The sequence below is a fragment of the Mauremys reevesii genome, linkage group 2 (genome assembly GCF_016161935.1).
Source record: "Mauremys reevesii isolate NIE-2019 linkage group 2, ASM1616193v1, whole genome shotgun sequence".
NCBI lineage: Eukaryota > Metazoa > Chordata > Testudines > Geoemydidae > Mauremys > Mauremys reevesii.
Genome location: NC_052624.1, coordinates 1,077,278 through 1,100,926, shown reverse-complemented (window position 1 = coordinate 1,100,926; position 23,649 = coordinate 1,077,278). Strand labels below are relative to the sequence as shown.

Sequence of the window (23,649 nt, the reverse complement as noted above, 5' to 3'; positions counted from 1 at the left end):
GAGTGGGGACAGAGGGATCCCTCCCCCCAGCCTGGAGCGTGCGGCCTGCCTGCCCTGCGCGGGAGATGGGCACAGCAGTGCCCCACTGACCCCCAGTGTCACCCCCTAGGTGCTCTGCATGGACGAGTACGACATCGTCAGCCTGGAGCATGAGACCCTGGTATTGGTCGTGACCAGCACCTTCGGCAACGGCGACCCGCCGGAGAGTGGGGAGGTGAGGGGGGACCCCAGGGGGCAAAGTCTTGGGGCAGCACCTATGGATTGTTGTTGGGTGGGGAGCTGGCATTAGAGGGCCGGGGAGGTGCCCAAGATGGGGGGTCGGTGCCTGGGGGAGCAGCGCTCGGGGGCTGGGGGATGCCCAGGGAAGCAGTGCTAGGGGGCCTGAGGGGGCCTGGGGGAGCAGCGCTAGAGGGACGGGGTGTGCCTGGGGGTGGCAGGCAGTGCTAGGGGGCTGGGGGGTGCCTGAGGATCGGTGCCCGGGGGAGCAGCACTAGGGGGCTGGGGGTGCTCAGGGGTGGCAGGCAGCGCTAGAGGGTTGAGGGGTGCCTGGGGGTCAGTGCCCGGGGGTTGCAGGCAGCGCTAGGGGGCTGGAGGTGTCCGGGGATTGGTGCCCGGGGGTCGCAGGCAGCACTAGGGGCCCGGGGGGTGTCTGGGGATTGGTGCCTGGGGTTGGCAGGCAGTGCTAGGGGGCCGGGGAGTGCCTGGGGGAGCAGCGCTAGGGGGCCAGGCAGTGCCCGCCCAAGCCCCTGACCCCTCTCTCCCGGCAGAGCTTTGCCAAGGCGCTGATGGAGATGTCCTCCCCCTATGTCAGCTCCACGCAGCCCGAGCAACAAAAGTGAGTGATTCCCTGGGTGTGGGGCAGCTCTGGGCCAGCGCTGAGGACCCCCTGTGCCCGGGGCTATGGGGTTAGCGAGGTCCCTGGGCTGGCCGGGGTCACTGCACCTGGGGCAAGGCTGCGGGTGGCACGTTCCAAACCTTGGACTGGGGAATGCCTGGGACATGCACCCACCGCACCAGCACCCCTGAGAGGGGAAAGGCCCCCACCCAGGGGTTGGATCGGAGCTGGTGCCCCCAGAGGGGAGAGGTCCCAATCCCAGCCCCCACCCTGGGGCAGGAAGGGGGGCCCCTGCCCGGCCTGGGCTCAATGCGTGTCCCCTCCTAGGAGCTACAAGGTGCGGTTCAACAGTGTCTCGCAGAGCGACGGGCTCGTGGCCTCGTGGAAGAAGAAGCGGAAGGAGTCGAGCAACACGGACAGCGCCGGGGCCCTGGGCACGCTCCGGTAGGGGCAGCCCATGGCGAGGGGCACCGGGACACCTGGGATCCGGCCCAGCTCTGCCCCTTTTAGCTCCTGGCTCTGGCTGCGTTCCCTTGTCTGTTGGGTGTGGGGGAGAGACGGACTCGCCCCTCGTCACAGAGCTGCAGGGTCTGGGCTGTGCCTGGCCTGCCAGCAGGCTCCGGGCGGGACCCCTTAGCAGGCCAGGCCCAGGGACCCCCAGTTCCCTAGAGACCCACACTCCAAGGCTGGGCCTTCACCCCAACACCCCGTATCCCCGTGCTCCCAGCAGCGAGGCCTGCGGGAGGCCGTGCTGGGCCCGGCCGGGGGCAATGTTCCCGGGCGTGTTCACCGCCACGCGGGCCGCCTGTGCCAACCGGGACCCATTGATTGGTCGCCTGGCCAGTCTGACGGGCCGAGGTCAGCGCAGCGAGGCAGGAGTCCAGCCACAGGCCAGTACCCACCGGGCCAGCCGAGCAGCGCCAGCCCCGGCCCCGGCTCCGTCCCACCACCCATCTTCCAGAGGTTTCCTGCTGCCAGGCACGGCTGGTTCAGGCCTTGGCGTCTCTGTCTTGCGGGACGTGCTAAGGGGCTGGGGTTGGTTTCAGCCGGTGCATGACCCGCTTCGCTCCAACCCCCTCTCAGGAGCCCCCAATCCCCGGCCACCTGCGCTGGTTCCCCAGGAGACTCAACCCTTCAGTGACAGTGCAACGTGCAGAGGGAAACTGAGGCACATGCAGGTGTCATACAGATATCACCCAACTCCCCCTTTGAGCCCCTCCCACCCGTGTCCCCAGCTCAGCTCCAAGTGCAGCGTTAACCCTTCTGCCACCACTGGAGAGCAATGAAAAGTGCAGGGGAAACTGAGGCACACAGAGGCTTTGTAAAAATGTTACCGAAAATTCCCTTTGGCCCTCGGGGAAGCCAGTGAGGGCCGGGAAACGCCCCCTGGGTGAGGGCAGCAGGCGGGGGATGGGAGTGGGAAAGTCACACGTGGGCCAGGGGGCATTCTGACCCCTCCCCCCACTCTCAGTGCCTCCCCAAGAGCCATGGCGCCCCCTGCTGTCCTCGGGGGCAGAGGCAGCCCCAGCCAGCACCCCCTTTGCCAATGCCTCTTAGAGGAGGAGGGCACCCTGGTCTATCTGCGATCCCAGCCCTGTGCCCCCCAGCTCTGCCAGTGCCCCTCACTCCCGACCCGCAGCCCCAGCTAGCCCAGCCCTGGGCTCCCCCTGTCCTGCAGCGTGTCCCCTGGGGCTGGTGGGAAGTGACTGGGTGACCTGTATGTTCCCACTCGGCCCTGGGGTCCCCCTCTTGGTGGGGCTGGAGCAGGGGGCGGGGCAAAACCCCGCCAGGGGCTCAGCTGATGTCTCCTGTGCCCCCCAGGTTCTCAGTCTTTGGGCTGGGCTCCCGGGCCTACCCCCACTTCTGTGCCTTCGCCCACGCCGTGGACACGCGGCTGGAGGAGCTGGGAGGCGAGCGCATCCTGGCCATGGGAGAGGGCGACGAGCTGTGTGCCCAGGAGGAGGCCTTCCGCACCTGGGCCAAACGCGTCTTTCAGGTGAGCGGGGCGGGCAGGGCAGGGGCTGGGTGCAGGGGGAATGGGGCTGGGAGGGCAGAGGGGGAGAGACCGGTGTCTCGGAGTGGGGGGGAGTCAGGGCCCTGCACCCCTCTCCCTGCGAAAACCCGGTAGACTCCTGGGGTACCTCCCTGTACGCGAACAGCAGGTGAGGTAAGTACTTGTCCCAGTCCTGTGGGTGCTGGTTCATAAAGGTTTTCAGCATCATCTTTAGCGTCCCGTTGAACCTCTCCACCAGCCCGTTGGATTGGGGGTGATACGCTGAGGCCCAGCTGGGCCGGACCCCACATTTCTCCCACAAGCCCTGGAGCAGGGTCGACATGAAGTTGGACCCTTGGTCTGTCAAGACTTCCTTGGGGAACCCCACCCGGCTGAAAATGGTCAGCAGTGCATCCGCCACGGTGTCTGCTTCAGTGGAAGCTAAGGGCACTGCCTCAGGGTAGCGGGTGGCGAAATCTACCATCACCAGAATGTATTTCTTCCCCGAACGGGTCGCCTTGCTGAGAGGTCCCACTATGTCCGTAGCCACCTGGAAAGGCTCCTCTATGATGGGCAAGGGTATCAAAGCTGCTTTCCCCTTGTCCCGGGCCTTCCCGACCGTCTGGCAGGGGTCACAGGATTGGCAGTACTGCCGGACATGGGTAAAGACCCCAGGCCAGTAAAAGTTCTGTAGCAGCCTCTGCCTGGTGCGCCAGATTCCCTGGTGCCCTGCGAGGGGGATGTCATGGGCCAGGTACTGTCACGGAGTGTGGGGGACCCAGGCCCTTCACCCCCGTGCTCCCTACGATTCACCAGGACTCTCAGCCAGCCAGTAAAGCAGAAGGTTTATTTAGACGACAGGAACACAGTCCAACACAGGTCTTGCAGGCACAGATAACCAGATCCCCCCGGTTCGGTCCATCTTGGGGGGCCTCACAGCCCCCCCCCCGGGGATCAGAGCTCGGTCTCCCTGCTCCCCTCTCTTCTCCAGCCCACTTTCGTCTCCCAGTCCTCTCCGGCCCCTCCTCTCTCCTCCGCCTCCTTCCTTTGTCTGCCCTGGCCAGAGGTGTCACCTCCCCTCCCCCAGGCCAAGCTCAGCTCACCGTTGAATTCCTGCATCTTCACCTAAACCTCTGGCTCTCCCCTCCCCTGCACAGGCAGTCTGTGCTTCCTACTTCTTCACACCTCTCCCCCCTCCGAGACTGAACTGAGCGGGGTCACTCCAGCCAGTGACCCGGGGAAGTTCGGACCCACCTACAACCTTATGCCGCCCGCGCCCTTTCCCCACCCCAATACCCCTGGGGTGCACCCGGGGCTGGGGCCTTCTCCCCACGTTCCAGTCTGGGGGGCTGTGATTTGGGCTCTCTTGGTTCAGAGCCCCCCTTCTGACCCTGGCCCCCCTCTGGACAGGCTCCTCAGGGTGGGGCGGGGGCCTTACAGCCATCTCCCTCCTGTCCCGGGCCTTCCTCCCCCTCTGGCAGGGGTCACAGGAGCGGCAGTGCTGCCGGACATGGGCAAAGACCCCAGGCCAGTAATAGTTCTGCAGCAGCCTCTGCTGGGTACGCCAGGCTCCCTGGTGCCCTGAGGGGGGAATGTCATGGGCCCGGCACAGCAGCTGGCGGCGATACTCCTGGGGTACCACCAGCTGCCTCCTGATCCCCCCTGACTCCATCTTCCCTGGGGGAGCCCATTCTCGGTACAGGAGCCCCTTCTCCCACAGGAACCTTTTCCGGCCACCTCGTCCCATGGTCTGTCCCCCCCCGAGGTTGGCCAGGTCCCTTATCCTCCGCAAGGAGGGGTCTTCCCGCACCGCGGCCTGGTACTCAGCCGCTGGGGCAGGGGCGGGGATCTGTTCTCTCTCACCGGCTGGGTCTGGGGCCACAGCCTCTCTGAGCCCTGTCCCTGGGCGTTCCCTCCCTACCGGGTCAGGGTCCGGTGTCTCGGCCAAAGTACTTTCCCCGGGGTCAGGGTGCAGAGCCCTGCGTCGACCCTGACTACGGTTCACGGACAGGGTACCCTGGGTGTTACTTGGCCAGTCCTCGAGGTCCCCCCCCATTAACACCTCCGTGGGCAAATGTGGGTGCACTCCCACGTCCTTGAGGCCCTCCTTGTCCCCCCACTTTAGGTGTACCCTCGCCACAGGCACCCTGAATGGGGTCCCGATCACACCCCTCAGGTTCAGGTAGGTGTTGGGCACCATCCGATCTGAGCCCACCACCTCCGGCCGGGCCAGCGTCACCTCTGCGCCCGTATCCCAGTACCCAGTGACCTCCTTCCCGTCTACCTCCAGGGGAACAAGGCACTCGCTCCGGAGGGGTAGTCCCGTGCCCACCCTGTAAACCCCAAACTCAGGGCTGGGAGCATCCAGCCCCTCGGAGGGGTCAACCCGGGGCCCCCCTCCCTCCTTCGCAGGGGGTACGCGGCCCGCCCCCCTTTCCTGCGAACGCTGCCCCTCATCCGGCTGGGTCTCTACCAAGTTGACCCGGTGTGGGGTTGGTCTGCTCAGTTTGTCCCGGAGCTTGGGGCACTGGGCCCGTACGTGGCCCGGTTGGCCACATTGATAGCAGCCCATGTCTCGTGGGTCCCCTCGAGGGGGACGGCTGGACCTGACGCCAGATGCTTCCCTTTGGTGGGGGCCCTCCCTCGGCTCCTTCTGGGAGGTCCCATGGTGACTCTCTCTCTGCGTCGAGGCAGACCTGCTCCTTCGAGACGCCTCCCTGCCATCCCCTGCCCGACTGTCCACAAACTCGTCGGCCAGCCGGCCTGCATGCTGCAAATTCTCCGGCTTCTGGTCCATTAACCACAGCTTCAGGTCCGACGGGCACTGCTCATACAGGTGCTCCAGTACGACTAGGTCAAGCAGGTCCTCTCTAGTTTGGGCCCCAGCCATCCACTTGCGGGCGTACCCCTGCGCCCGGTTGACCAGTTGCAGGTATGTGCCCTCCCGGGTCTTACGTTGACTCCGGAACCTCTTCCGGTACATCTCCGGGGTCAGCCCAAACTCGCGGAGCAGGGCCTCTTTGAACAGGTTGTAGTCCCACGCCTCCTCCCCTCTCATTCGGCTGTACACCTCCACGGCGGTGGGGTCCAGTAAGGGGGTGAGGCACCGGATCCTGTCTGCGGGGTCCACCTCGTGCAGCTCGCAGGCGTTCTCAAAGGCCGTCAGGAAGGTGTCTATGTCCTCCCCCTCCTTACGCGGGGCCAGGAAGTTCTTATCAAAGCTCTTTGTAGGCTTGGGCCCCCCCTCACTCACCGCAGCTGGGGCCTTACTGTTGTTCAGCTGGGCCATGGCCAGCTCGAATTCACGCTGCTTCTGCCGGCCCTCCATCTCCATCAGTTTGATCTCTCTCTCCAAGTCCAGCCGCCTGAGTTCCACGGAGGCCGAGCGTCGCCGGGATGATTCCCGGCTGGCCGGGGGGGTCACAGTGCCCTCCGTAGCTGGGCTCCCTCTCCCCCTCCCCCTAGGCCTAGGGGTGGGGGGTCTCGAGGAGCTCTCATCCGCCGACTGGCCACTCCCAGCGGGTACAGACACTGGGGCCTGCGCTGCATCTGCCCGGCTGCTTCCCTCAGAGACAGGGACCGGTTCATTCCTGCGATCTCTCTCCTCCAGCCAGGCAATCAGCTGGGCCTTGGTGAGCTTCCCATGGCGCAGCCCCCCCTGCTTGCACAGCTCCACCAGCTCACACTTGCGCTTCTGGGAATACATCTTCCTGCTGGCCGCTCTCAGGCTGGGGTGTTCGCCACTCCCCCCGGGTTCCAGGGGGACCCCTAGTGTGCCAGTCCTTGAGGTCACCCCCTCTCTGCCAGGGTCGAGCTGCAGACTCCTCCGCCCCGGGGATCGCTCGCTGTGATCCCCCAGGGGACCCTGTTACTGCAAAGTCCTGCTCTCTGGCCACACTCTCCCAGGGGTTAATCGCCCCTTCGTTTTACTGCTCCCCAGTCACTTACTGCAGGAAGCGCCGTCCACGGGGTGCCGCCGATCCCACCGCTGACACCAGTTGTCACGGAGTGTGGGGACCCAGGCCCTTCACCCCCGTGCTCCCTACGATTCACCAGGACTCTCAGCCAGCCAGTCAAGCAGAAGGTTTATTTAGACGACAGGAACACAGTCCAACACAGGTCTTGCAGGCACAGATAACCAGATCCCCCCGGTTAGGTCCATCTTGGGGGGCCTCACAGCCCCCCCCCCGGGGATCAGAGCCCGGTCTACCTGCTCCCCTCTCTTCTTCAGCCCACTTTCGTCTCCCAGTCCTCTCCGGCCCCTCCTCTCTCCTCCGCCTCCTTCCTTTGTCTCCCCTGGCCAGAGGTGTCACCTCCCCTCCCCCAGGCCAAGCTCAGCTCACCGTTGAATTCCTGCATCTTCACCTAAACCTCTGGCTTTCCCCTCCCCCGCACAGGCAGTCTGTGCTTCCTACTCCATCACAGGTACAGCAGCTTGCAGCGATACTTCCGGGGTGCCACCAGCTGCCTCCTGATCCCCCCTGACTCCACCTCCCCGGGGGGAGCCCATTCTCGGTACAGGAACCCCTTCTCCCACAGGAACCTCTCCTTGCAACCTCTCCTCATGGTCTGTACTGCACTGAGGTTAGCCTGGTCCCTGGGCTTCCGCAAGGAGGGATCTTTCTGCACCTCGGCCTGGAACTCAGCAGCTGGGACAGGGATGGGGACCTGCTCCCTCTCACTGGCTGGGTCAGAAGCCGCAGCCCCCCTGAGCCTTGTCCTTGGGTGCTCTCTCCCCACCAGGGTAGGGTTCTGTGCCTCCGGTGTGACATCCTTCCTGAGGGCAGGGCATAGTGCCCCTTGCCGGCTCTGGCCATGGGTCACGACTAAGGCGTTTTGGGGGTTGCTTGGCCAGTCCTCTAGGTCCCCCCTGGCATCAACACCTCAGTGGGCAAATGGTGGTGCACCCCCACCTCCTTGGGGCCCTCCTTGGCCCCCCTTTTCAGATGCACCTTCACCATGGGCACCTTGAATGGGGTCCCACCCACCCCCGTCAGGGTCAGGTAGGTGTTGGGCATCACCTGATCTGGGGCCACCACCTCAGGCCAGGCCAGCATCACCTCCGCGCCCATATCCCAGTATCCATTGACCTTCCTCCCATCCACCTCCAGGGGAACAAGGCACTCGCTCCGCAGGGACAGCCCCGCGCCCACCCTGTAAACAGAGAACCTTGTGTCCGGAGCATCCAGCCCCCCAGAGCAGCAGGCCTGGGGACCTCCTCTCTCCTGAGCAGTTGATAAGCTGTCAGCCCCACTTGCCTGGGAAGCCTGCCCCTCGTCCGGCTGGGTCTCTACCCAGTTAACCCGGTGAGGGGTCGGTCTGCTCAGTCTGTCCTTGAGCCTGGGGCACTGGGTCCGTATGTGGCCTCTCTGGCCACAGTGATAGCAGCCCATGTCCCATTGGTCCCCTCGAGCCGGCTGGTTGGTCCTGACGCCGTATGTTCCCCTTGGGAGGGGGTTCTCCATGTTTCCCCTTTGGGAGGTCCCAGGATGACACTCTCTCTGCATCGCAGCGGGCCTGTTCCTTTGGGGCTCCTCCCTGCCACCCCCCGACCGGCTCTTCACATAGTCATCGGCCAGCCGCCCTGCATGTCGCGGGTTCTCTGGCTTTTGGTCTCTCAACCACAGCCTCAGGTCGGATGGGCACCGCTCATACAGCTGCTCCAGTACCAGCAGTTTAACCAGGTCCCCCGGCGTCTGGGCCCTATCTGCCCACTTGCTGGCGTACCCCTCCATGCGGACGGCCAGTTGCAGATAGGAGACCTCAGGGGTTTTATCCTGACTCCGGAACCTCTCCCGGTACATCTCAGGGGTCAGCCCAAACTCGCACAGCAGGGCCTGCTGGAATGGGCCGTAGTTCCCTTTCTCCTCCTCTCCCAGCTGGCCGTACAATGCCACGGCTTTGGGGTCCAGTAAGGGGGTGAGAACCCGGAGCCTGTCCGCAGGATCTACCTGGTGCAGCTCGCAGGCCGTCTCAAAGGCATCCAGGAAGTCACCCATGTCCTCCCCCTCCTTGCGCGGGGCCAGGATGCACTTATCAAAGCTCCGCGCCGGCCTGGGCCCCCCTCACTCACCGCAGCCGGGGGCCTGCTGCCCCCCAGCCTCGCCAGGCCCAGCTCATGTTGACGCTGTCGCTCTTTCTCCTCCAGTTCATGCTGCCTCTGTCTCTCTTTCTCCTCCAGTTCATAATGTCTCTGTTTCTCTTTCTCCTCCAGTTCATGCTGTCTCTGTTTTTCCCGTTCTGCTCGTTCTGCTCGCTCCTCCATCAGTTCCTGCTGCCTCAACTCCAGCTCTTTCAGCCTTATCTCCTTCTCCAAGTCCAGCCGCCTCAACTCCAGCAATGGGGAGCTCCTCCGGGAGGATCCCCTGCTGGCCGAGGGGGTCACGGTGCCCTCAGTATTTGCTGGGCTCCTCCCCGCCCTTCCCCTAGGCATAGGAAGAAGGGGTCTCGGGAAGCCCTCTGCAGCCGGCTGACCACTCCCAGCGGGGACAGACACGGGTGCCTGCGCTGCATCTGCCAGGCTGCTTCCCTCAGAGACGGATCAGTTCATTCACGCGATCTCCCTCCTCCAGCTGGGCAATCAGCTGGTCTTTGGTGAGCCTCCCTCTGCGCAGCCCCCTCTGCTTGCACATCTCCACCAGGTCGCACTTACGCCACTTGGCATACATCTTCCTGCTGGCCGCTCGCAGGCGGGGTGCTCGCCGCTCCCCACGGGTTCCAGGGAGAACCCCTGGTGTGCCAGCCCTTCTCAAGGTCACCCCTCTCTGCCAGGGTCGAGCTGCAGACTCCTCCGCCCCTGGGACCGCTCGCTGTGATCCCCAGGGGAACCTTGTTACTGAAAAAGTCCTTCTCTCTGGTCACACACTCCCAGGGGTTTAATCGGGCCCTGAAACCGTCCCTCGCTGACTCTTCAGCACTCCTGGTCCTGTCAATCCCCCTTTGTTTTACTGCTTCCCCAGTCACTTACTGCAGGAAGCGCCATCCACGGGGTGCAGTAGATCCCACCGCTGCCACCAGTTATCCCGGAGTGCGGGGAAGTCAGGGTCCTGCACCCCCACTTTGCAGTCAGACCTGACTCTCAGCCAGCCAGTAACACAGAAGGTTTATTAGCCGACAGGAACACAGTCCCAAGCAGGGCTTGTAGGTACAACCAGGACCCCTCAATCAAGTCCTTCTGGGGGGGTGGGGAGCTTAGACCCCAGCCTTGGGGTTCCCTGCATTGCACCCCCCAGACCAAAACTGAAAAACAAAACCCCCTCTAGCCATTTCTCTTCCCCTTCCCCCAGCTCCTTCCCTCCCTTTGTCCAGTTTCCCGGGCAAAGGTGTCACCTGGCACCTCCCCCGTCCTGGCTCAGGTTACAAGCTCAGGTAACTCTCAAGTAAAATCATCCCCTGCTCTCCCATCCCCAATGCAGACAGTCCCAGTAAAACTAGACGACATTCCCAGGTCAATCTGCCCCGCTCCCTACTGCATCACAGCTGGGCAGAGGGGGATTAGAGGTGCAGAGGGAGGGGCTTGATGCAGGGGGAGTTGGGGTGCAGCGGGAGTTGGGGTGAAGCAGGAGTTGGGGTGCACAGGGGGACTGGGGCGCACAGAGAGGGGAAGGGCAGGCTCTGGAGTGGGGTATTGGGGTTCCGGGAGATCACAGAATCTCAGGGTTGGAAGGGACCTCAGGAGGTATCTAGTCCAACCCCCTGCTCAAAGCAGGACCAAACCCAACTAAATCATCCCAGCCAGGGCTTTGTCAAGCCTGACCTTAAAAACCTCTAAGGAAGGAGATTCCACCCCCTCCCTAGGGAACCCATTCCAGTGCTTCACCACCCTCCTAGTGAAATAGTGTTTCCTAATATCCAACCTAGACCTCCCCCTCTGCAACTTGAGACCATTGCTCCTTGTTCTGTCATCTGCCACCACTGAGAACAGTCTAGATCCATCCTCTTTGGAACCCCCTTTCAGGTAGTTGAAAGCAGCTTCAAATCCCCCCTCATTCTTCTCTTTTGCAGACTAAACAGTTCCCTCAGTCTCTCCTCATAAGTCATGTGCTCCAGCCCCCAATCACTTTTGTTGCCCTCCACTGGACTCTTTCCAATTTTTCCACATCCTTCTTGTAGTGTGGGGCCCAAAACTGGACACAGTTCTCCAGATGAGGCCTCACCAATGTCGAATAGAGGGGAATGATCACTTCCCTCGATCTGCTGGCAATGCCCCTACTTATACAGTCCAAAATGCCGTTAGCCTTCTTGGCAACAAGGGCACACTGTTGACTCATATTCAGCTTCCCGTCCAATGTGACCCCTAGGTCCTTTTCTGCAGAACTGCTGCCTAGCTGCTCGGTGCCTAGTCTGTAACAGTGAATGGGAAAGGACTCTGCACTTGTCCTTGTTGAACCTCATCAGATTTCTTTTGGCCCAATCCTCTAATATGTCTAGGTCCCTCTGTATCCTATCCCTACCCTCCAGCGTATCAACCACTCCTCCCAGTTTAGTGTCATCTGCAAACTTGCTGAGGGTGCAGTCCACACCATCCTCCAGATCGTTAATGAAGATATTGAACAAAACTGGCCCCAGGACCGACCCTTGGGGCACTCCACTTGAAACCGGCTGCCAACTAGACATGGAGCCATTGATCACTACCCGTTGAGCCCGATGATCTAGCCAGCTTTCTATCCACCTTATAGTCCAATCATCCAGCCCATACTTCTTTAACTTGCCGGCAAGAATACTGTGGGAGACTGTATCAAAAGCTTTGCTAAAGTCAACATATATCACATCCACTGCTTTCCCCTCATCCACAGACCCAGTTATCTCCTCATAGAAGGCAATTAGGTTAGTCAGGCATGACTTGCCCTTGGTGAATCCATGCTGACTGTTCCTGATCACTTTCCTCTCCTCTAAGTGCTTCAGAATTGATTCCTTGAGGACCTGTTCCATGATTTTTCCAGGGACTGAGGTGAGACTGACTGGCCTGTAGTTCCCCGGATCCTCCTTCTTCCCTTTTTTAAAGATGGGCACTACAGTAGCCTTTTTCCAGTCATCCGGGACCTCCCCCGTTCTCCATGATTTTTCAAAGATAATGGCCAATGGCTCTGCAATCACATCCACCAACTCCTTTAGCACCCTTGGATGCAGCGCATCCGGCCCCATGGACTTGTGCTCGTCCAGCTTTTCTAAATAGTCCCGAACTACTTCTTTCTCCACAGAGAGCTGGTCACCTCCTCCCCGTACCGTGCTGCAGAGTGCAGCAGTCTGGGAGCTGACCTTGTCTGTGAAGACAGAGGCAAAAAAAGCATTGAGTACATTAGCTTTCTCCACATCCTCTGTCACTAGGTTCCCTCCCTCATTCAGCGAGGGGCCCACACTTTCCTTGACTTTCTTCTTGTTGCTAACATACCTGAAGAAACCCTTCTTGTTACTCCTAACATCTCCAGCTAGCTGCAACTCCAAGCGTGATTTGGCCTTCCTGATTTCACTCCTGCCTGCCTGAGCAATACTTTTATACTCCTCCCCGGTCATTTGTCCAACCTTCCACTTCTTGTAAGCTGTTTTTTTGCATTTAAGATCAGCAAGGATTTCAGTGTTAAGCCAAGCTGGTTGTCTGCCATATTTACTTTTCTTCCTACACATTGGGATGGTTTGTTCTTGCAACCTCAATAAGGATTCTTTAAAATACAGCCAGCTCTCCTGGACTCCTTTCCCCGTCATGTTATTCTCCCAGGGGATCCTGCCCATCAGCTCCCTGAGGGAGTGAAGTGCAGGGTCCGTATTCTGCTGCTCTCCTTTCTTCCTTGTGTCAGGATCCTGAACTCGACCATCTCATGATCACGGCCTCCCAGGTTCCCATCCACTATTGCTTCCCCTACTAATTCTTCCCTGTTTGTGAGCAGCAGGTCTAGAAGAGCTCTGCCCCTAGTTGGTTCCTCCAGCACTTGCACCAGGAAATTGTCCCCTACACTTTCCAAAAACTTCCTGGATTGTCTGTGCCCCGCTGTATTGCTCTCCCAGCAGATATCAGGGTGATTAAAGTCTCCCATGAGAACCAGGGCCTGTGATCTAGCAACTTCTGTTAGTTGCTGGAAGAAAGCCTCGTCCACCTCATCCCCCTGGTCTGGTGGTCTGTAGCAGACTCCCACCACGACATCACCCTTGTTGCTCACACTTCTGAACTTAACCCAGAGACTCTCAGGTTTTTCTGCAGTTTCAGACCGGAGCTCTGAGCAGTCATACTGCTCTCTTACATACAACGCAACTCCCCCACCTTTTCTGCCCTGCCTGTCCTTCCTGACCAGTTTATATCCATCCATGACAGTGCTCCAGTCATGTGAGTTATCCCACCAAGTCTCTGTTATTTCAATCACATCATAGTTCCTTGACTGTGCCAGGACTTCCAGTTCTCCCTGCTTGTTTCCCAGGCTTCTTGCATTTGTGTCTAGGCACTTAAGATAACCCGCTGATTGTCCCGCTTTCTCGGTCTGAGACAGGAGTCCTCCCCTCTTGCAGTCTCCTGCTTGTGCTTCCTCCTGGTATCCCACTTCCCCGCTTACCTCGGGGCTTTGGTCTCCTTCCCCCGGTGAACCTAGTTTAAAGCCCTCCTCACTAGGTTAGCCAGCCTGCTTGCGAAGATGCTCTGCCCTCTCTTCGTTAGGTGGAGCACGTCTCTGCCTAGCAATCCTCCTTCTTGCAACACCATCCCATGGTCGAAGAATCCAAACCCTTCTCTCCGACACCACCTGTGTAGCCATTCGTTGATTTCCACAATTCAACGGTCTCTACCTGGGCCTTTTCCTTGCACAGGGAGGATGGACGAGAACACGAGATGAGAGTGGCACAGGACCAGGAGGGGTGGGGGTGGGTGAGGGTACCGGGGTCTCCTCCCCCCACTGTAGAAGGAAAAGCGCCCCCTTGCTGCGCACTTGGCTCAGGTCTCACTGGCAGCCAGCTGCCCCCAGGGGTGGTATTGGGGTTCTGGGCCCCCCACAGCAGGGCCTGAGGGTTGTGACATCAGAGATCTGGGCTCCCAATGATCCCCCACCCCCCACAGGCCGCCTGCGACACCTTCTGCGTTGGGGACGACGCCGAGGAAGCCGTCAGGGAGATTTTCACCCCCCGGCGAAACTGGAAGCGCCAGAAATACCAGCTGAGCGTCCATGCCAACCCCCCGGACATGCTGACAGGTACTTGCCGGCCAGTCCCCTCCACACCCTGCGGGGGGCGCTAGCTTTGGGGCGGGCATGACCCCCCGTGCGACGGTGCAGTCACAAGGGCCCGTGCGATGCTGGCTGCAGGGTCCGGGCAGGGAGGTGCTTTTCCCTCGGCCTGGCCCTGGTGCCACCTGTCCAGAGGGAGGTTGATAAATTGGGGGGCGGTCAGCACAGAAAGCGATTGAGGGGCTGGGGACCTGCCTGCGCCGTCTGGTTAGCGTCTCCCAGCCACGCTCAGGGGTGAAGGGATCAGAGTGGGAGGGCCTGGCTCGGCACTGCTGAAAGGTCTCTGTGGAGCGGCTCTGTCCCGCCGGCGTAACTCACCCAGTGAGCGCGGGGGCAAGGCCGGGGGAGACCCAGCGCCAACCTAGCGCTGTGCACACCGGAGCGGCTGTCGGGGACACGTCACTCGGGGGGGTTCACGCCCCAGCCGACCACAGTGCTTGGGCGGATGTGAGCGGGGCGCCCACACGGGGCACAGATCCAGCACCGGCTCCACGCTGGAGCAGCAGATGGTCCAAGAGGAGCCAGTGGCCAGAAGCTGAAACTAGACAAAGCCAGGCACTGGGTTTCACGGACTCACAGATCGTGCTGACTCGTGGCCCCGTGCGGTCCGTGGGGGGGGGCCCCTTTCAGTGCAACAGCCCTTCTCGGGGGGCTGCTCTCTCTCGGGGTCGGGCCCCTCCACCTCCTGGAGCCGCACCTCTCTGAGCCTCAGCGCGTCTGTCTCTGCCGTGGGCCCCTCAGGGAGTCCCCTCGCTCTGGACCCCCGGGTCGCCACCCCCGAAGGGGCTGATGCCCCCTGCTCTCTAGCCCGGAGCGACTCTCAGCCAGCGTAACACAGGAGGGTTTACTGAGCGTCTGAACCCAGCTCAGGAAACTCCCAGGGTCTCAGGCCTGGCCTCCCTCAGCCCCGCACATCCCAGTCCCCCTGCATCCAAGTGGGCTCTGCCTGCTCCCCCTCTCCAGCCCTGAGCCCCCCTGCTTCCCAGCTGGGCCTCTGATACCCCCGGCCCCAGCCCCCCTCTGTCCATTGGCTTCTCTCCAGGGAAACAGGGTCGCCTGGGCCCCCTCTCCCCTCTTCTGTCCTCTGGCCCCTCGGGCTGGAACCGGCTGGTCAGGTCACCGGGGTCCTCTCCCCGCAGCCCATTGTCCTCCCACTGGCCAGAACCGGCTGCGACTCCTGAGCCGGGTCTCCGGGTCACCAGGTCACCAGTCGCTGGGGTCTCCATCCTCCAGGCCATTGGCCGGGGTCCCGAGTTCCCTCTCTGGTCCTGTGTAACAACAAACTCCCTCTCCCCTCCCCTCGTTAAACCAGTAACACCCGGGGACACTGAATCCCACCCCCCTGTGCATGCAACCCCCTGGAAAACACGGAAAGAACCAAGAAACCCCCCCACTTTGTCACACTGGGGCGCGTTGTTAGCACCGAGGGGCGTTAGCCATGGGGACGATGGAGCCAGGCACGGGCTGGATTCTACGTCACCACCGGTCTTCAGTCCGGCTCGGCCGTTTGCTCGAAGCACGGCTCTGGGAGTTGCTGGTCCCTGGCCAGTGTTACGCAGGGTCAGGCCTGCTGGCCTTGGAATCCATGGATCTGAGAGAGGCTGGTAAGGTGGATAGAAAACTGGCTAGATGGTCGGGCTCAACGGGTAGTGATCAATGGTTCCATGTCTAGTTGGCAGCCGGTATCAAGTGGAGTGCCCCAAGGGTCGGTGCTGGGGCCGGTTTTATTCAATATCTTCATTAACGATCTGGAGGATGGTGTGGACTGCACCCTCAGCAAGTTTGCAGATGACACTAAATTGGGAGGAGTGGTAGATATGCTGGAGGGTAGGGATAGGATACAGAGGGATCTAGACAAATTAGAGGATTGGGCCAAAAGAAACCTGATGAGGTTCAACAAGGACAAGTGCAGAGTCCTGCACTTAGGACGGAAGAATCCCATGCACTGCTACAGACTAGGGACCGAATGGCTGGGCAGCAGTTCTGCAGAAAAGGACCTAGGGGTTACAGTGGACGAAAAGCTGAATATGAGTCAACAGTGTGCCCTTGTTGCCAAGAAGGCTAATGGCATTTTGGGTTGTATAAGTAGGGGCATTTCCAGCAGATCGAGGGATGTGCTCATTCCCCTCTATTCAGCACTGGTGAGGCCTCATTTGGAGAACTGTGTCCAGTTTTGGGCCCCACACTACAAGAAGGATGTGGATAAATTGGAGAGAGTCCAGCGGAGGGCAACAAAAATGATTAGGGGGCTGGAGCACATGACTTATGAGGAGAGGCTGAGGGAACTGGGATTGTTTAGTCTGCAGAAGAGAAGAATGAGGGGGGGGGTTGATAGCTGCTTTCAACTACCTGAAAGGGGGTTCCAAAGGGGATGGATCTAGACTGTTCTCAGTGGTGGCAGATGACAGAACATGGAGCAATGGTCTCAAGTTGCAGAGGGGGAGGTTTAGGTTGGACATTCGGAAAAACTTTTTCACTAGGAGGGTGGTGAAGCACTGGAATGGGTTCCCTAGGGAGGGGGTGGAATCTCCTTCCTTAGAGGTTTTTAAGGTCAGGCTTGACAAAGCCCTGGCTGGGATGATTTAGTTGGGTTTGGTCCTGCTCTGAGCAGGGGGTTGGACTAGAACCCTCCTGAGGTCCCTTCCAACCCTGAGATTCTATGATTCTATGGGGCTGGGAGCCCCCCCGCCCCCGGACTCCCTGCTGCGAGAGGCCAGGGTGGGAGTAGCCGGGAGCCCCCCCTGCCCGGACCCTCTGATGGGAGGGGCAGAGGCTGGAGTCACCAGCAGCCACCCTGACCCCCTCCCCACAGCGCCCCCTGCTGGGGGCTGGCCCCCACTGACCCCTCTGGCTGTGCTTGTTTGGCAGGTTTATGCCAGGTGCACAAGCGCAGGGTGTTTCCCTGCCGTGTCCTTTCCGTGCAGAACCTGCAGAGCGAGGAGTCCAGGTGAGACCCCCCCCCGGGCCGCCCTGCCTGGCCTGGGAGCCCCCCGCCCCTGGCGCTGGGGCCTGCTCTGACGCCTCCCTCCCTCCCAGCCGCTCCACCATCCTGGTGCGCCTGGACACGGCCGGGCAGCCGGAGCTGCAGTACCTGCCCGGGGACCACGTGGGCATCTTCCCCGCCAACCGCCCAGAGCTGGTGCAGGAGCTGCTGGAGCGCGTGGAGGAACCGCCCCCTGATGAGGAGCCCGTGGCCCTGGAGTTCCTGGAGAAGGCAACCAGTGGTGAGAGGCCAGGGGCTCCTCCCCAGAGCCAACGCTGGGGGCAGGGACCCTGGTGCTAGTGCCTGGGGGATCCCATGGGGTGTTCTGTGGGGGGGGCAGTGCCAGTGCCTGGGGTCCCATGGGGTCTGGGGACCCTGGTGATAGTGCCTGTGGGGTCCCATGGGGTTCTGTGGGGGCCGTGCCAGTGCCTGGGGGTCCCATGGGGGTCTGGGGGGACCCTGGTGATAGTGCCTGTGGGGTCCCATGGGGGGTTCTGTGGGGGGGCAGTGCCAGTGCCTGGGGATCCCATGGGGTCTGTGGGGCGGTGCCAGTGCCTGGGAGGTCCCATGGGGGGTTCTGTGGGGGATCCTGGTGCTAGCGCCTGGGGGATCCCATGGGGTGTTCTGTGGGGGGGCGGTGCCAGTGCCTGGGGGTCCCATGGGGGTCTGGGGGGACCCTGGTGATAGTGCCTGTGGGGTCCCATGGGGGGTTCTGTGGGGGGGGCGGTGCCAGTGCTTGGGAGGTCCCATGGGAGTCTGGGGGGATCCTGGTGCTAGCACCTGGGGGGTCCCATGGGGGTCGGGGGGGAGCCTGGTGCTAGCGCCTGGGGGTCCCATGGGGGTCTGGGGGGATCCTGGTGCTAGCGCCTGGGGGGTCCCATGGGGGTCTGGGGGGATCCTGGTGCTAGCGCCTGGGGGGGTCCCATGGGGGGGAGGAATCTGGCAGCTAGAGCCCCCTTTTGCTCTGACTCTCTGTGTTGCTTCCTCCAAAATGACTCTGTGGTTGGGCACATGGGGGGCCGCCCCCGATGGCAGCAGAGCTCGGGCTCCCTCGTGGACCCCCCAGGTCTGGTCTGTGCCCAGCCTGTCACAGCCCTTGGGAGTGACCCCTTAGCAGGCCAGGCCCAGGGGCCCCCAGTTCCCTACGGCAGCCCTGTGACCTCCACACTCTGGGACGGGGCCTCCGGCCCCTGTGCCCCATCTCGCTCCGTGCTCCTGGCCGGGGCCTGCGGGAGGCTGTGCACACCCCTCCTGCCCCCTGCTGAGCACCCAGGGGGTAGCCACATAAAGTAAAGAGGGAAACCGAGGCATGGCTAGAGGTCCTATCCCAGACGACGTTCCCCCCCTCCCCGGTCTCTCTGCAGGCGGGCGCGCCAGCCCCAAGGCCAGCTGGGTGCCCCTCGGCCGCCTGCCGCCCTGCACCCTGCGCCAGGCCCTCACCTTCTTCCTGGACATCACCACCCCGCCCAGCCCCCAGCTCCTGCAGCTGCTGGCCACGCTGGCCGAGGACGCCGCTGAGCGGGAGCAGCTGCAGCGGCTCAGCCAGGTGCGAGGGGCCTCCGGGGGGCGCTGTCTGGGACACCGCTGGGGGAGCAGCCTGGGCAGTGGCCCTGCGCTGGGTGGGGGTGGCCCAGATGTGGTTGGGGCTCGGGGGAGGGGCTGTGGGGGGCTCGGGGGGTCCCAGCCCGGCTGTGGTTGGGGCTCGGGAGGGGCTGTGGGGGGCTCGGTGGGTCCCAGCCCGGTTGTGGTTGGGGCTCGGGGGAGGGGCTGTGGGGGGCTCGATGGGTCCCAGCCCGGCGGTGGGTGGGGCTCGGGGGAGGGGCTGGGGGGGGCTCGATGGGTCCCAGCCCGGCTGTGGTTGGGGCTCGGGAGGGGCTGTGGGGGGCTCGGTGGGTCCCAGCCCGGCTGTGGTTGGGGCTCGGGGGAGGGGCTGAGGGGGGCTCGGTGGGTCCCACCCCGGCGGTGGTTGGGGCTCGGGGGAGGGGCTCTCGGGGGCTCGGTGGGTCCCAGCCCGCCAGTGGGTGGGGCTCGGGGCACGGGCTGTGGGGGCTCGGTGGGTCCCAGCCCAGCTGTGGTTGGGGCTCGGGGAGGGAGCGTGGGGGCTCGTTGGGTCCCAGCCCGGCTGTGGTTGGGGCTCGGGGGAGGGGCTGTGGGGGGCTCGGTGGGTCCCAGCTGGCTGCCGTTGCAGGACGCCCAGCAATACGAGGAGTGGAAGTGGTTCCGGTGCCCCACGCTGGGCCAGGTGCTGGAGCAGTTCCCCTCGCTGGTGCTGCCCGCCTCCCTGCTGCTCACCCAGCTGCCCCTGCTACAGCCACGTTACTACTCGGTCAGCTCCGCGCCCGGCGCCCACCCCGGCCAGATCCACCTCACCGTGGCCGTGCTGGCCTACCGCAGCCAGGGTGAGTGCCTGCCCCTTCCCCCCAGCCAGGGTGAGCGACCCCCCCTTCCCCTCCCAGCCAGAGTGAGCAACCCCCTGTGACAGCTTCCCCCCGGGGTGTCCCCTGGAACTGGGGTACCACTGAGCCCCCCGACCCACCAGTATTAGCTCCCTTTGCACTGTATTGCTGTGACCAGCCTGCCAAGCCCTGTGCCAGGCTCCAGGTAGAGACACACCCAGCTGCAGTTACATACACACCGGTTCTTTAACCAGCCCCTGCATGGGAAGGCACAGCTAAGGCACCTCCCAGTTCCTAAGGCACGGACCCGCCTCCCGAGTGTAAACCCACAGTTATATCATCTTGCGCTGCCCAGAGATCTGTACAGCGTAAGCTCATGAAAGTCAATGTGGAGAGGAATATACACAGCTGTCTGCCCCAAGTTATGATTTCTACACACTAGTTTTAGACAAAACAAAAACAAGTTTATTAACTACAAAAGAGATTTTAAGTGATTATAAGGGATAGCAAAGAGATCAAAGCAGGTTACCTAGCAAACAAACAAAAACACAATCTAAGCAGAAACCTGGTGGAACAAGGATAATCAATGGGACACAGTAATACCAAGATACAAAATATATCGGAAGCACAGAACAGGTCGTGCTGGTGGGGGAGTGGCACCACACATGAAAGAAAGCGTAGAATCAAAAGAAGTAAAAATTGTCAATGAATCAAACTGTACCATAGAATCTCTATGGATAGAAATTCCATGCGCTAATAATAATATAGCAATGGGGATATACTACCGACCACCTGACCAGAATGGTGACAGAGACTGTGAAATGCTCAGGGAGATTAGGGAGGCTACAAAAATAAAAAAAATCAATAATAATGGGGGATTTCAGCTATCCCCACATTGACTGGGCACATGTCACCTCAGGACGGGATGCAGAGAGAAAGTTTCTTGACACCTTAAATGACTGCTTCTTGGAGCAGCTGGTCCTGGAACCCACAAGGGGAGAGGTAATTCTTGATGTAGTCCTAAGTGGAGCACGGGATCTGGTCCAAGAGGTAAATATAGCTGGACCCCTTGGTAATAGTGACCATAATATAATTAAATTTAATATCCCTGTGCCAGGAAAAACACCACAGCATCCCAACACTGCAGCATTTAATTTCAGAAAGGGGAACTACACAAAAATGAGGAGGTTTGTTAAACAGAAATTAAAAGGTACAGCACCAAAAGTGAAATCTCTGCAAGCTGCATGGAAACTTTTTAAACACACCATAATAGAGACTCAGCTTGAATGTATCCCTCAATTTAAAAACCATTGTAAGAGAACTAAAAAAGAGTTACCGTGGTTAAACAACAAAGTAAAAGAAGCTGTGAGAGGCAAAAAGGCATTTTTTGAAAAGTGGAAGTTAAATCCTAGTGAGGAAAATAGAAAGGAGCATAAACACTGGCAAATGAAGTGTAAAAATAGAATTAGGAAGGCCAAGAAAGAATTTGAAAAACAGCTAGTTAAAGACTCAAAAAGTAATAGTAATTTTTTTTTAAGTACATCAGAAGCAGGAAGCCTGTTAAACAACCAGTGGGGCCACTGGATGATCGAGATGCTAAGGGAGCACTCAAGGACGACAAGGCCATAAGAACGGCCGTACCAGGTCAGACCAAAGGTCTATCTAGCCCGGGATCTGTCTACTGACAGTGGCCAATGCCAGGTGCCCCAGAGGGAGTGAACCTGACAGGCAATGATCAAGTGATCTCTCTCCTGCCATCCATCTCCACCCTCTGACGAACAGAGGCTAGGGACACCATTCCTTACCCATCCTGGCTAATAGCCATTTATGGACTTAACCTCCATGAATTTATCCAGTTTTCTTTTAAACACTGTTATAGTTCCAGCCTTCACCACCTCCTAAGGCAAGGAGTTCCACAGGTTGACTGTGCGCTGCATGAAGAAGAACTTCCTTTTATTTGTTTTAAACCTGCTGCCTATTAATTTCATTTGGTGACCCCTAGTTCTTGTTTTATGGGAACAAGTAAATAACTTTTCCTTATTTACTTTCTCCACATAACTCATAAAGGGAGGAGGGACAGCTCAGTGGTGTGAGCATTGGCCTGCTAAACCCAGGGGTGTGAGCTCAATCCTTGAGGGGGCCACTTAGGGATCTGGGGCAAAATCAGTACTTGGTGCTGCTAGTGAAGGCAGGGGGCTGGACTCAACTCAATGACCCTTCAGGGTCCCTTCTAGGAGATAGGTGTATCTCTATTAATTTATTTATTGTATAATTTTATATACCTCTATCAGATCCCCCCTTAGTCTCCTCTTTTCCAAGCTGAAAAGTCCTAGCCTCTTTAATCTCTCCTCATATGGGACCCTCTCCAAACATGTAATCATTTTAGTTGCCCTTCTCTGAACCTTTTCTAGTGCCAGTGTATCTTTGCTGAGGTGAGGAGACCACATCTGTACACAGTATTCGAGATGTGGGCGTACCATGGATTTATATAAGGGCAATAATATATTCTCAGTCTTATTCTCTATCCCCTTTTTAATGACTCCTAACATCCTGTTTGCTTTTTTGACCGCCTCTGCACACTGCGTGGACATCTTCAGAGAACTATCCACGATGACGCCAAGATCTTTTTCCTGACTTGTTGTAGCTAAATTAGGCCCCATCATATTGTATTGCATTGCCATTGCCATTGCAGAAAAACTAAATGAATCCTTTGCATCGGTCTTCACAGCTGAGGACGTGAGGGAGATTCCCACACCTGAGCCATGCTTGTTAGGTGACAGATCTCAGGGACTGTCCCAGATTGAGGTGTCATTAGAGGAGGTTTTGGAACAAATTGATAAACTAAACAGCAATAAGTCACCCGGCCCAGGTGGGATTCACCCCAGAGTTCTGAAGGAGCTCAAATGTGAAATTGCAGGACTACTCACTGTAGTCTGTAACCTATCATTTAAATCAGCTTCTGTACCAGATGACTGGAGGAGAGCTAATGTGATGCCAATTTTCAAAAAGGGCTCCAGAGGTGATCCTGGCAATTACAGGCTGGTAAGCCTGACTTCAGTACCGGGCAAACTGGACAGAATTGTCAGACACAGAGATGAACATAATTTGTTGGGAAATAGTCAACATGGTTTTAGTAAAGGGAAATCATGCCTCACCAATCTACTAGAATTCTTTGAGAGGGTCAACAAGCATGTGGACAAGGGGGATCCAGCAGATATAGTTGTAACGAAGCTGCCTCTGGTGGGACTCAACTGAGAGTATCAATTCAGGACAAATTGCTCAAACAGGGCAGTCACAGCCCCAGGCTGGGGGTTCTCCACCTCTAAGGCACCAAACCAGCCAGCCAGAGAGGACTTTGGTCTCACCCCACTGGCTAACCACAAGTCACACAAGCAATTCCCTTAGACACTCCAGCTTCCCAGTATCACCACCAGTGCCACTCGTCCTGGGGATGAAAACCAACACCCCAGTAAAAGAAAAGTGGTTCTCTCGATCCCGAAGGACCAAGCTTCAGTCTCAGGTCAATATACAGATCAGATCTTACCCACAAATCACGCTGTTGCCAATCCCTTACAATACAGTGATGGCAAAGTTCTTGGTTCAGGCTTGCAGCAGTGATAGAATAAACTGCAGATTCAAATCAAGTCTCTGGAACATCCCCCACTGGGATGGGTCGTTCAGTCCTTTGTTCAGAGCTTCAGTTTGTAGCAAGGTCCCTCCAGAGGCAAGGAGCAGGATTGAAGACAAGATGGAGGAGATGCAGCAGCTTTTTATAGTCTCTTGCCATGTGGTCTCTGCTTTCTTTGTTCCAAAGAGAAGCTGCCCAGCACATGGCCTGGAAAAACCTCAGAGTTCTGTCCATAGCCAGGTCCCTGCCTTGCTGAGCCACAAGGTGTATCTGCTTCTCTCACAGTGGGTCAGTTGTAGCTGATGGTCCTTAATGGGCCATCAAGCAGGCTAGGCAGAGCTAACACCAACTTGTCTGGGGTGTCACCCAGAAGCACAGCACAAGTTTGAAATACAGACAGGATAGAGCCAATACTTGTAACTTTAAGTACAAAATTGATACATGCACCCAGACAGCATAACCAGAACCAGCCAATCATAACCTTGTCTGAGACACCTTATTAGACCCCCTTTATACAAGATTTGGTGCCACTACAGGACCTTGCTCCCAAACGTCTGTTAGTCTATAAGGTGCCACAAGACTCTTTCCTGCTTTTACAGGACCTTGGTTG

General features: G+C 59.3%; 1 protein-coding gene across 2 annotated transcripts in view; it reads left to right on the top strand.

Moving 5' to 3' along the window:
* NOS3 (nitric oxide synthase 3) overlaps nt 1-23,649 on the top strand; it is an 82,320-nt gene that overhangs the window by 52,462 nt on the left and 6,209 nt on the right. For both annotated transcript variants that reach the window (XM_039523661.1, XM_039523662.1), the window contains exons 13-21: nt 110-214; nt 768-835; nt 1,163-1,279; nt 2,657-2,831; nt 13,867-13,999; nt 16,901-16,979; nt 17,069-17,256; nt 18,380-18,561; nt 19,204-19,414. In XM_039523661.1, the coding sequence (XP_039379595.1) occupies nt 110-214; nt 768-835; nt 1,163-1,279; nt 2,657-2,831; nt 13,867-13,999; nt 16,901-16,979; nt 17,069-17,256; nt 18,380-18,561; nt 19,204-19,414 (1,258 nt within the window). The remainder of the gene's footprint in view (nt 1-109; nt 215-767; nt 836-1,162; nt 1,280-2,656; nt 2,832-13,866; nt 14,000-16,900; nt 16,980-17,068; nt 17,257-18,379; nt 18,562-19,203; nt 19,415-23,649) is intronic.